Source organism: Eretmochelys imbricata, chromosome 6, assembly GCF_965152235.1.
Source record: "Eretmochelys imbricata isolate rEreImb1 chromosome 6, rEreImb1.hap1, whole genome shotgun sequence".
NCBI classification, from domain to species: domain Eukaryota; kingdom Metazoa; phylum Chordata; order Testudines; family Cheloniidae; genus Eretmochelys; species Eretmochelys imbricata.
In genome coordinates, this window is record NC_135577.1 from 20,812,690 (window position 1) to 20,826,717 (window position 14,028).

A 14,028-nucleotide genomic window follows, 5' to 3' on the forward strand; every position below is an offset into this window, starting at 1 on the left:
CCCTTCTGGGGGGACACTGGCTCCCAGAGGCACTCACCCCTCCCCACAGCTCAGCTGTGCGGACGACCCTTGTGAGCTGCTGCCAGCTGCCCCTCCCCCTGCCTGCTCGGCATGTCTACTCAGCTGTTCGCTTCTCCCCTGTTGGAGGGCTGGACAAATGGAAGCCCTGGGCTGGATCCCACTCACAGGCCCTAGTTTGGAGACCCCTGCCCTAGAGTCTTAAATGCAGGTACTTCACCACATCATCCCTGGCTTGTTAAAGGTGCCAAGACACTCCCTTATTGCTTCTTTATGATTCTGTACTTTTGGTGGGGCGGGGGGAGTTGACAGCTCATTTGTTTTTTCCCCAAGCATATTTTCTTTTCCTGCTTGGTTTTTCATTAGAAACCTCGGACTTGAATGAAAGAGCTACATGGACCACTGGATACCTAGCAGGGTCATGACATCACACACACAAAGGAAGTGAAACCTGATTAATTGGGACGGGATGGGATTATTACCCAGAGGATTTAAAACCCTAATGTTTTTGCTAACACTTGTTTAACTAAAACACTTGGGAGAAAAGATGCGTTTATTTAGACTGTCACTCACACCCACCCGTCCATTCCATTAAAGGCTGGGAAAGCTTCTAGTACACATCTGAGTCACTCCAGAAACACATCCAGCAAAACAAGAAAGACTTCACAGTGCTGCTATTTCTAAGGCTTTAAAAAACCAACCAACCTTTCAGCTCTTCATTATGCACCATAGAAAGGGCACAAACCGTTTTTTCCCTGTTTGCAGGTCATCTTTAAAACCAATACCCTTGAGATGTATGTATATGAATCCTTCCCTTTCTATAGTAAAAGGCACCACAAGCAGTAATGAGCTGTAAATGCTTAAGAATATCATAAGACATAAAAGGACATACAACTGCAGTTCCTGCTGTTGGGATCCAAGGAATAGTGAGAGGCACAACCACATCTATACCCATTTGGTATGGCAAGGCACAATTGTCCACACTGCCCATTGTTTTGCATGCAGTCATTCAAGCCATCCTGGCGCGAAGAGTGAAAGACCAGGATGTCCATCACAAAATCCAGATGTCCTTGAATTAGTGTCCGGTTCTTCCCATTGGTCTTGTCTGCTCTTTCTATACTGTGTAGGTTCCAGTCTGTCCAGTAGATGTAATCACTGTACTGTGTTAGTCCAAATGGATGAGGTAGATCATCTGCTATTATTTCCCTTTCTTGACCTGAAAAAGTAACTTCATACTGTTAGCACTAATCATAAGCAGTAACCGAAACTCAGTTGCAAAAAATGTGACAAAAGGGTTATTTAATCCTGTGTGAATAAAATGTAATTTTTTAACTCCTTTTATTTTTGAAATTTGCTAAGGGTCAGTATCATGGAATTTGGGGTTCATAATTACACAATATCTTCCTCTGAAGAGGTAGCCACTAAGATCCAAATTCTGATACCCTTACTCCTATTAAGTAATATTTTACTTCAGAGGTAGTACCATTGGAACTATTGTCATTTTAAGAAATATTACTTCGTGTCAGAGCTTTAACACCCCAAACTGGATCGTGAGAAAGGGCTTTTAGAACACCCTAATCCCAGATAAATACTTGATCTGGATAAAAAATAAAAACTTAAAACACATATGAAACAAGTACCGTGAGCAACGTGCTCCAAAGTGCCGTACAGATAATCTGTGGGATTCAGGGATAAAGCTGATCCAGAGGAATTCTGAAGTTGGATTTAAGTTGTAAAAAACCCACAATTGCAATTTAAGAAGATGCAGATATTCAAAATGATTTCCTGCATTAATCTGGAAGGAATCCTAACACTCCCACAAATGACACTGCTTAATTACTAAAGTTCATAATCGAAGGTTTTATCAGCTTCTGGAGCGCCAGGTACTGGCCAAGGTAGACTAGATTAACCATTATGGAACACCCCATAGTACTGTAATCAATTAAGCGAAGACAGTTTACACCAGCTGAGGATGTACTGCTAAATGTCTCCATGGTTTAAAAGCATCTTTTTGATTAGTGTGTGGGGAGTTTAAACCACCTCACCCACACATACACTCCTAAGATCTTTTGAATGCCCTGCTTTTTTTCATGAGTTGGCCTAGGCTCGCGGAGGAAAGAAAAGCTTAAAAATGGGAGTAAAAAGCCATCTTACTATAAAAAAGGTTTTTTAAAATTTATTTCCCCTAGGCAGAGAGTTACTGATGAACAAACTTCATTTGATCTAGTGGAGTTGAAATTTATATTGTTTTTCACTAGTTCCAGGTTAAGTAAACAAAAGCCCAAGAAGGGGGTGTTTTTACATACTGTGTAGTGTCTGAGAGCAGGCTGAGGACACCCCCTGCTCACAAATTTAAGACTGCTTTAACCACCGCTGCTGTGTGCTGGGGAGACATACTTCATCCCACACCGTCCACCCAGATTCTTTTCTGGAATCCTCAGTGTGCATCACTGGATACTGCACGCAATGTTTTATCACTTTACTTTCATCCAGTTACACTTCCCCTATCCAATGAGTTTGCTAAAATTCTACCTAGAGTTCTTGCTAACCTCCTTACATGTCATTAACTATGTGTCATTGTCAGCTTCAGCAGTTCACTCTCTACTTCCTCCTCCAAAGTGATCAATGTATTAACTGGCCCTAGTCCCAGTGTTAGCACCAGTTTAATTTACTAGAGCTGATTTAATCTCATTCCAGTCTGAGAAGCAGCCATTGAGTATTGAATTTCCCCTCAGTACCACAAAAAGTTTTTAATCCATTCCAAAAATCTGCCTCTTGCCCTCTGGCAATTTAGTTTTCTTATCAATCTGATGAGGGATCCTATCGAAAGCTTTTGATAAAAAAATTTACTTTGGCTGAAGAAATAACCCTAATAAAAATTTCAAGCAGTGACATACATTTAGTAGGGCATTTCTCATATACTTTTCACAGCGATGAACGTAAGACTTGCAATCACTGAAAGCCAGTGAAAAAGATGTGGATTATGAAAGTCTTTCAGAATCATACAGCTATTTTATGATGCTCCAGAGGTTTTCTTCTCTCCCTCCTTCTCTCTGCGCCCCCAGTAGCTCATTTACTTACATCCTCTATAACAGCAGCTCAAGCACTCACTGCCAGCTGACAATGACAATGCTATATCACGGCCAGGGTACAGCTCATCATGTACGTAAACCAGGGTTGATACTGATCCTAATGATCTAGAAGTGGTTTCTAGTTTTTCTTTTCCATGTGTTTTCACCTGTGTCCATACAGGATTATTGAAGTAAATGCAGCTATGTTAAATTCAACATGTTTAGCTCAAGCAGGGGTGCTGGAACAATTTTTATAGTGGGGGTGCTGTGAGCCATTGAACCACACTGTAAGCCCTGTACATGACGGAAACCCCTTCAAGTCAGGGGGTGTTGCAGTATCCCCCACAGCTCTATCTTCAGCACCCATGAGCTCAGGAGTGGATATTTGGGGTTCTGCAGCTCAGTACATTGTGAAAAAAAAGAGGCAGTAGAAAGTCACAAAGTACTGCTGCTAGTTACATGGTTTCCTAAAACACATTTCTTCAAGATGTGCCAGGCGCTCGTGTCCTTGTTGTCCAAGCCCATGACATGTCTTACAACTTTTATTACTTAAATAAGCAGTGCTTGAGCGTGATCTAAGCACAGAAAAAGCATCTAAAACTTTCTTGAAGAAAAATAGATTTCTCATGTCCCCAAAACGCCAAACTACCAAAATAAAGCTTTACAAGTTTCATTCCAAAGTGTAGCTTTTCATGGAAAATTAAACAAGACCTGAAAATAAGAGCTTAATATGGAATTTCCTGGTTCATCAACAATAACGTCACAGCAGTGACTCTAAAGTTGTTAACATAAATGCCGTGATAGGTTTACCTTTTGCCACATACTTTTAATACAGAAATTCTAGAGGTATTAATTTATATTTAACCAAGATAGCATGGTCTATGTAAACGAACATGGGACAGGGAACTCAAACTCCTGGATTTTAATTCGGACTGCCATCAATGTGTTGTGTAGCATTGGGCAGTTCATTTAACCTCTCCAAGTCTCAGTGTCCTTATCTAAAACATGGAGATAATTCTGTCTACCTCATTTGGCTTTCTGAGTAATTGTTAACCTTTATAAGGCACTTTAGATGTAAAGATCTACACAAAGTGCTAAATACAGTATTAGCAGTTCCCTCCTTTCATCAGTTAGCCAGCTTGTCAATGTTAATGTAAAGATTTAATAAGCCTTAACTGCAGAAAAGCTTTTGACGTTCTAATAAATTCTCATAGGAAAACACATGTAAATGTTGGGAGGTTAATTCTATAGAATGTTTAGCTAACCGTACAGCATCATTACAACAACCAAGAATGCAGGTCGTAAAGGTGTATTTTAGTTTGAATTCTGAACTAGCAGTGCCAGTCTGTAGCTGGAATTTGCCTTGGATGGGGACAAGGTTGTGGAATTATGCAACAGAATTAGGTGTGCAGACTCTCAGATTAGGGGCCAATTAAACTGGACCAAAGGCAAAAAGATTCAGTTGCCCTAATCTGGAGAAATAAAGAGATTGAGACTCTGTCTCTTTGCTCTGGTAGAAGACATGGGTAATTTAATACCCGCAACAGAAGAAAGAGATTAAAATCATCTCTCTGGTATAGGATTTTAGTCAGAAAAATAGAAAGTTTGTTCTTTTACTTTCCCTGAATTTATAATTTTTAAAGTGCAGTTTCTTTGTTACCCTATGGGAAATGTTTTAGAAAGACTGGTTCATTTTTTATTAATGTATTATTACTTTAAAGGTTTACCTCACAATTTTGTTAATCTTGCAAATAAAGTTTATGCATGTTTAATTTCATCATCATGTGCATTTTACTTTACTACTCTCCAAAATATTAATTAGCACACACTAGAATGGTGGTAAGAAATTTAAGTCTAATTCAACCACTTCTAAAATGCATTAAATAGCTTGGAGAAAAAAAATCCATGAGTTAACCCTTAGCTGTAAGCCTGTCATGCAAGAAGAATAAAGGTTAGTTTGGAGGCAACAAACTCCAGTTTTTAATTAAACCTTCTAAAAGAACAAACTACCAAATTCCCTTACAGGGTGCTCACAGTTCTGTACAAAACACCATGATGTGTGTTTCTTTGAATAGAACAGCAGATTACCTAGCATGTTTGATGACTCAATCATACTTGTGTCTAGGTCAGTCCAATATAGTCTTTGGTCTGCATAGTCAATAGTTAAATCATTGGCACGTCCCACTTTATCAACCAAAGTGATGCTGTTTGTCCCATCCATATATGCCCGAACGATCCTTGGTTTACCTCCCCACTCTGTCCAGTACATATACCTGCAATCAAAAACAGAAGAAAAACAGGCACCAGTTTATGATATGGATTCAAATCCAGCTTCGGTACCCAGGGCCCCCGAAACTTTAGCTGCTATGCTAACTGGTATGCTATCAATCAATAAAATTAAATACATAAATATTTATTTTATTGAGTTCAAGTTAAGCATGTGTGCTTTGATGGATAGGGCCACAGTGCTTAGCACAGGACTGTGCAAGATCAAGCCCAGTACTTCTTAAGTCTGCTACTATTCCTACCACTGCATGCCTCCTTATGACTAATTGCTTAATTCTTTCAGATGAGAGAGAAAACGAGGTCCCTGACCACCTGTGGTGCTGAAAGGCACTGTGGAATTTTCAGATCAGTAAGGGTATTAAGCTTGGTGTCCTAATCAGATTCAGGTGTTGCAACTTAACTAGATTCCTCAGCAGTTACAACTGAATAGAAGTAAATGCCACTTTACTTCTGGCCTTTGGTATGAATGTCTTTGACATCTGAATTCCACCCCATAAGTACTCAGATTTCAGTGGTCGATGAAGTGAACTCAACATGTTTTAAAACAGGGATGTGTTACACAATACATCCCCTGATTTTTCTAATTTACAGTTGACTCTCACTTATTGCAAATTAGAATATCCCATGTAACTGTATGCAGCCAATTAGTTAAATTTTGCTTTTTGAAACAATAAAGACAGAAAAAGTTAATTTACAGGGATTTTAAATTTTGCTTTATAGCCCCATCCATTTCCCAGAGGTACTATGGTAATTATAGCCATTAATGGCTATAAAGTTCTTTGAGATTCCCTGATGAAATGGTGCTAGAGAAATACAAAGTATGCTGTAAAAGTATGTGTTATTAATTATTGTTACACTCAAACAATAAATAATGCTCCTTACCCTTTAGTAGGATCAAGGGCCAAAGACCTGGGGTTATCCAAATCCTTCCACACAAGAACCTGTCTGTACTGTCCATCCAGGCGCGCTACTTCAATTCGATTGGTTCCAGTATCTGCCCAGTAAAGGTTCTTTCCCATCCAGTCTACTGCCATTCCCTCAGGATAGTCTAACCCAAACTCAATCACATGCTCAACAGAGCTTCCATTCATGAATGCCCGGCTTATGGTCTGGAAAACAACCGTGTGAAAAATATTACTGTACCTTATGGACACACATCAAATTAGGGGATCAAAATTCTCTGAGGGTTATTGTTCAACAAAAATTCAAATGTAAATCCCCAAGCATTAAATGTTGAAAGTATTTGCAATTCATATTTATATAATCTATACTGATAATGGAAACACATTAATTCATAAGATAAAGAAGGCCTGAATTTTCAGAAATGACGAGTGATTTTGGGTGCCCCCTTTGAGATGCATAAAGGGAGGTGATTTTCAGAAAGTGCTGAGCATGCACCCTCTCAGTATCAGGTCCCTTCAAAAGGTCTCAAGATAGGCACCTGGATATTGATCCTCCCACCATGCATACCTGTTCACTTTTAAAATTTTGGCCCTAATTCTTTTCTCTGTTTATTCTTTGCAATGTTTTCAACCTATATAGGAAAGTATCTTCCTTTGGAGAAAGGGGAATTAGCTGATTGGTTTTCTTGTATTAGTCAAAGCTTGTCTCAGCATTAATGAGGAGTGTGAGTTTGCTGGTTCTACCTAAATTTCAGTTACATACACTTAACAGAGCTGGCCATGCAGCAAGGAATATGTACATAGCACACAAGAAACCAGTGAGAACAATGTGCATGTAAAACGTGCATGTAAAACAGCCACCACACAGTATCTAGTGATATCGTCTGGAGCCAGAATACAATTTTTGCTCTCCATCTTGGGACATAATCCATTCTGAGTAGCTACTTTACACAGCTGACATCTACTTCACTATCCAATTTCATGACAACTTGAAAAAACTAATGAATTAACAAACTGGGAGATAGGAGAACTCAAGGGAATGATTTTCATTTCAAGGTGAGAGAGTAGATGTGCATGCTAGTGAGAGGATGAAGGAAAGATGTTGCCTTCTAGTGATTGACCTATAAATAGGATAGCAGTAGAATGTTCTACTAACAGCTAAGGGACCTCTAGTTCCATTTCCCAAGGTTCATTGTGATTTATTTAGTAATTGTGTGTGTGGTCTGGAGCACATGAATTTATTACACTGGCACAGTTCCTCGTGGAAAGATATCCACTTCACAAAACCCACTACCAGCATTGAACAGACACCTGAGTTAGTCTCAGTAGGGAGGCTGTGGAAACTGAACTAGCCCCATGATCCCTGCCCTGTTACGGCTGAAGCACTCTGGCAGAAGAGCTTCCATAGTTTGTGGTGTACCTGTTAAGAATCTAAACAGGGGAGTTCATTTTCCAGTGATATCAATCTGACATTTTCCACCACTGCTAAATTCATGTAAAAGAAAATTAAACAACAGTGATGGATGATACAACACTCTCCTTTGCCTACACCGGGATATAAACGAGAAATGTCACATATCAAATTTCAAACTGCTGCCAAAACACACTGATGACATATATTTTAGAATGAAAACTTTGCAAACTCCCTCACTGAAACGCAGCAAGTGGGAGCCACAGCTAAGGATAAGAGACCCAAGGTTTACTTGCCAAATTTTAATACTTTTACTAGATTGGATTCCAAATCAAAATGGGAGGGGGGAAAGGGGGGATAGGAGGTTAGCAAGTTTAGTAGAGTGCCAACCTAGGCATTCAAATTACCATGATATGTGGCATGCAGAAAGCATGTCTGAAACAGATTAATTTATGGATTCAATGCATGTGGCACCCAAGATTTAGACATCCAATATAATATGTGCTATATTATATAACAAACAGATCTTTGTCAGATTAAAGGCACTATACTGTGGCTTCATATTCAGGGAATTCAAATGTTAATAATACCTTTAAGCTAATATCAGTCCAATAGATTCTATTATCAGACACATCAAAATCCAGAGCAGATGCCTCTTTGACACCAGTAAGAGGAATAGCTACATCATTATTGTTGGTTTCAAGGGAAATCCTATGAATTGCTGCTCTGCTGGTGAAAACAAGAAAGGCTTCAGGAATGATGCAGGTCTTCATGTCGCTCAGCAACTCCAGTCCTATGGGACAAGCACATCTGGTCTCCAGAGGTGTGAAGAAACACAGATGGCTACAGCCTCCACTATTCTCAGCACAAGGATTGGTTCCTGAAAAGGAGACATTGGTCCATTAAAGATAAAACTGTCTGGGATGGAATGACAGGCAATGCATTTACAGACTTATGAGATAACGTATTGCTGTGAATGTCAACAGGGGGTCCAAAAATCAACTCAGATCTTTTCCTCTCAACCCAAGGATTTAAAGGCTAGTATTAGTCTTCTTATAATATTGATAACTTCTCCAAATATTTTCTTCTGTTTTTCTCCACAGATTTCATTCCTGTACTAAAAAACAGACAGTTGTGTTTGTTTTGTCTGTTTATTTCTGGCCAGGCAACGGATCTTCATCTCAGTTGAATTTTTAAATGTGCTTGAGTTCAATGACATGCACTGGTGAGAACAGAGCTCAGTTAACTGCAGCTCCTTTTCTCAGCTGTTAAATCCAATCAACTGCTGAGATTCATCATTAAGCATAATTCCAGTAAGATCATCAAGTAAGTGATGGTCAAGGTCAGGTAAGTTGGTCAAGTAAACCAGAGTGCCTATGAACAAATGCTGATGGGCCGGCAGGAGGTGGGGTGGGGACAGAGATGGGAGTGGAGAACAAAATGAATGCCCCTCTTCACCAGTTGCAGAGATACAGCCATTTTAAAAACGCTGCTACTATGGTTAAGTCTCAAAAGTCAGTCCAGTCCAAGTTTAGTTTTCTTTTATAGGGGACAAAGATTCCAGACCTGACCCTCAGCTGGTGTACATCAGCCTAGCTCCACTGAATTCACTGAAGCTATGTTGATTCACACCAGCAGATGATCTGGCTCTCCATCATGTACAAATATTTTCTGTTATGGTTATTTTGTGTGGCTTCATTGCAGAACTTTGCACCCTTCCAGGTGCAATTTAAAGTGAGTGACCTTGACAAATAAGCTAGTATGATGATTTTTTTAAAGATGTATGTAACCAAAGTAAATATTCAGGGCCAAACTAGAGTGATACTGTAAAATGACCACAAAAATATTTCTATAAATCTATTATCTTTATGCATGCACTCATGGGCTTGGGTAGTTTAGCATGAAATTTAATTTGCAGTATCTGTCTGATACTGGAGTGTTATGGTATTTGCTGCATTAGGGAATTACCCATTTCACAGCATATCATGTTACAAAATGAGAGCGACATTATGATACCCACCTGATTCACAGAAAGTATGGAGATCTGTACATGAGAAGGCACGATACTGCTATATGCTGAGCATCTCCTGAAAGGTGCTCAGTACCCTTGACCACTACAGTAGTATCTGAAGGCCTCCTCACTCAGCTTAGAGTTCCACTGTGCCAGACAGCGTATACATGTGTGGAGTGAATGAGTTGCTGCCACTAAGAGCTAATGAAGTCAGTAAGAGTTCAGGCTGCTTGGCAACTCACAGGACATGCTCAGCACCTTGCAGGTTTCAAAGCCACCACTCTAGGGCCTGAAACCAGTTCCAGTGCTCCTATTCCTACACTGAAGCTCTTCTAAGATGAACTGAGAGTGGGATCAGGGTAGAGATCCCAGCTGCTGTTAAATGTGGCATTGTTCAATTTCTTTTTTAGTGCCATGCCTGGGTCTAGATTTAAGTGCCTCTCTGAGTTCAGGTGGCCTTGTTCTGACTGCAAGCCACAGAACAAGTTCCTTAGTTATTCTCCAGCTGAACCCAGTACAGAATATTGTCCTATCTTGGGGGACTCAGTCTGAAATTCATCAGATGTTTGTGCTGGAAAAACAGGGTGACTTTGGGAAAAAAAAAGTATGTTCCCCAAAGGAAACAGGGTTTTAAATTTAGTGTGCTCCCAAAAGATCTCACAGTGATCTCACAAGCCCACAACTTTTTCTCTGCCTCCCCAAGCAAGAGAATCCCACAGCACCACTGGTGACCTGGCTGGGCCTTTCCTCTGCCCTTTCTCAGCAATTGGCAGGTGGCTCATCCTCTCTTCTGGGGCTCAGAGGTCACAAGGACTAGTGTGTACATCCTGCTTTCCCAGTTCTCAGGCCGTATGAGATAAACTGCCTACTTGCAAGATTCCCACCTCTTATTCTGCCTCACAGGTCTGCTGCACAGAGCAGCTTTGTGCCTTTCTAGTAGTATGTACAGATTACAGTGGATAAAGGCAGTTAACAGTGTGACAGACACTTGTACACAGTCTGTCACAGACACGGATGGGAAGCAAGAGGGGACCCAGTGGAAGAGATCCTACTGTGACCAGAGGGGACAGTAAGGGACATGTACAGGGGATGCCAAGCTGTATAGGGGTGCAGGTGTAAGAATTGGGGAAGACAGGAGCTTAGTGAGGGAAAACTGGTAGGGGCTTAGTGGTAGTACTTGATTTGGCTCTCCTCACCAGCTCCCCGCCCCCACTAGCAAGAGTATATGAGCGAGCAGACAATTCCTCCTCCAACAGGTATGGAAATTAAATCCCTGCCACAGACCACAACACGCGACAGAAGCTCTGCAAAGGATTTATGTTTACTGTCACTACGAGGTTAGGAAGACACAGCAGCAGGAATTACAGCATTTTGTGGAATTCTGCATACAAGCCACGGAAATCACGCACATCTTGTCATGTCACTCCTAGCTTCTGGCAGGATATGCCCTCGGTTGACCATTACAGAGAAAAAAGCATGGAAAAGATGTTTAACAGATGTCCGTCACTTCACTGAACTGCTGTAATAGGCTACAAAACTTTGCCTCCTCACTGACACAGGGGATGAATAGTTGCCTATTGTTTAAGAATAGCAGAGCAAGAAAACTGCTTCCATTTTGCTTATTGCATTAATCTGCAATTTCAGAAGGAATTACTGGGTGTTTTTTCATACATGGTAGTTTTTTGATGGCAATTGTCACGAAAGCAGACTGTTCTCGTGATACTTTCACTGCGCTAGCTTAGCAAAAAATGGTAGTTTCCCTTTAAACAGCATTAGAACATGATTATTCCTGTCAAAAGGGGTGAAGGTTATTGTTTAACAAAAGCAAAACCCTCCGGAAAGTATCTCAATTCCATTTCACGTTGCTTATGCTTACCAAACACTTTGGTCACACTTGCTGCTTTGAGGCCCATTAGGTCTGGCAACTGATCTATGATGATATCCCTGCTTGCTCTTATTTTGTGAACTCTTTCAATGCTTCGTCTCTGCCAGTCTGTCCAGTAGATGTAGTCCCCCAGCAAAGTAAACCCAAATATATGAGGAAGTTTATCTTCTAGTAGAGTTTTTCTCATTGTTCCATCAACATTTATTACCTGTGGGGCAGATAAGAGGAGAGGAAAAACCATTACTTCTAACAGAGTAGTTGTAGTTGAAACAAATCTGATCATACTTTGACTTGAAGGTGTTTTTGCCACTCCAGCAAGCCTATCTAGAGACCACCTCTCTCTGGAAACAAAAAACTCATGCTCTGTATGAATGTATTTAGGAAATGGTGTAACACAAATGAAGTGCTAGCATCTCTAGACAAAGAAGGAACAACACTTCTACCGCATAACATTTAAGGTGAGGAGGCAGCCATGCAGTCTACATCTGCTATGTTACCTATACACAGAGCTTGTCAGAAAATGGATTTCCATTCTGCAAACACTTTTGTGATTTCAAAAAAATGAACAAAAATTCATCCCAAATTGGGAAGAAAAGCCAAAATTCCATTATTTTTCTCAACTCAAATTCTGAAAAAAATTCATTTTGGGTCAATTGGAACATTTTATTTAGATAAATTTGAATTGTTTCATTTATTTATATATAAAGTAAATTTAAAAAACAAAAGTAATTTCAAACTGAAAATTGAAACTTTCCATTCTGAAAGTATCCAAATGGGATGTTTCAACATTTTTGAATTTTTCCCCCATTTTTTTCTAAACAAAATCTCACAGAAATGTATACAACTTGGTGAAAAATTCCAGTCTCACTGAAAAGGCATTATTGGTCAGAAAATCATTGTGACAAACATTTTTTGACAAATCCCAATTTAAAAATAAAAAGTAAATGGATTTAGTTCAAAGAGCAAATTTCAGATTGACAAGCCTGGAAGTAGTCATTTTCCATTTACCCTCTGAACTGACACAGTATAAGCAATGTAAATCCCATGAATGTCACTCCTGGTCTGAAGTAGCCACCCCCAGTGTAATTCATTCTTTATATCCATTCAGTGTGTATTCCATTATTTCATAGCTATGGAATCTTGCTTCAAAATGTAAGCTTTCACCGTGAAAATAATTGTTTCTAGCTCTTATGGTTGTGAAGATAATCTTCGAGATGTGAAATGAGTGTGAACCGATGAAGAATTGTCTTCCTAAAATGACAGGTTGAAATCAGAGGTGTGAGATGCCCTAGGCACCCAACAATGAACATTTAAGTGTCAACACTTAACTATTTCACTGCTGAGTGTTTTAGCGCAAACCGCCAGTTATGATTAACGTGTTTGTCCGTATTTGCCAGATGGTTGTTGTAAAGGGTTGTTGGGGAAATTAGGAGTTCTTGCACGCACATACATACACACACACTCCCAACAGCCCCAACCTAAAGCCACATCCACCTGCTCCACAAAATGGAAAAACAGAGGAAAATTTCAACCATCTCCTGTGTGATCAAACTGCCTCCTATACCTTCCCAGGAATCAAAAGCCCTAGCTATCCCTTTGTATGCAATTGTCAAAGCCTCCAGTTTCCACCTCCTCCCCAATGATTATTATAATGTAGCTATACATTTTGTAAAATAATTCTGTCTTACCTTGAAAATTTAGTGTGTGGGTGGCATAAAATAAGCTTGGTGGTTGTAATATGAAACTAACACAGGGAACACTGTCCTGGCTTCTATATATTTTCCAGTGTCATTCAATAAAAAGCCTCCATCATTAAATTTAAGTTGTTGCAAAATATCTAGTCTGCCAGAGAAACCACAGAAAACCTTGCCACAGAACTCAGGCCCAGCTTGCTGCAGAGTACAGAAGACCCTATATATGTGGCCATTCTACTGCCAATAGATGGTGGTAATGAGCACCTGTGAAACTGTGATCAAGAAGGGACAGACTCATTATCCATACCCTGGGCCATTCAGTTTCTTTTATTTTCAGTATTTCTGAGCTCTACCTAGGTAACTACATGGTCCGTAACACGGTAGCATTTGAGCACCACACAATCATTAGATTTTATTCTCAAGAACACCCCTGTGTGGGAGGAAACTATCCCCATTTTACAGGTGGGGAGGTGAGACATGGCGTAGATTAAGTGATTTGCCCTAGGTTACACAGGAAGGCTGTGGTTGAGCTAGAAGTTTAACTCAGGTCTGCTGAGTCCCAGTCTGGTGCCTTATCCACTTGACTATCCTTCCTATACCAGATGGTCCTTTATCTTCTTAAAGTTATTCTATACAGAAGCTCCTTTTTACTATTATTTGGAGATTCTTTCAGCACTAGGATACTAAAATTGTAAAGCATGTGGAGGTAACCATTCTTTGTTTAATGATGCTTCCATTTTCTTGTGACTC

The 14,028-nt window shown here is 40.0% G+C and overlaps 1 protein-coding gene across 1 annotated transcript in view; it reads right to left on the reverse strand.

Annotated features, from left to right (window-relative positions):
* The window catches only part of LRP5 (LDL receptor related protein 5), a 164,686-nt gene that overhangs the window by 39,065 nt on the left and 111,593 nt on the right, over positions 1–14,028 (reverse strand). Inside the window, 5 exon segments of the mRNA XM_077819867.1 lie at positions 911–1,234; positions 5,178–5,362; positions 6,258–6,484; positions 8,279–8,568; positions 11,576–11,792. Of these exon segments, the coding sequence (XP_077675993.1) occupies positions 911–1,234; positions 5,178–5,362; positions 6,258–6,484; positions 8,279–8,568; positions 11,576–11,792 (1,243 nt within the window).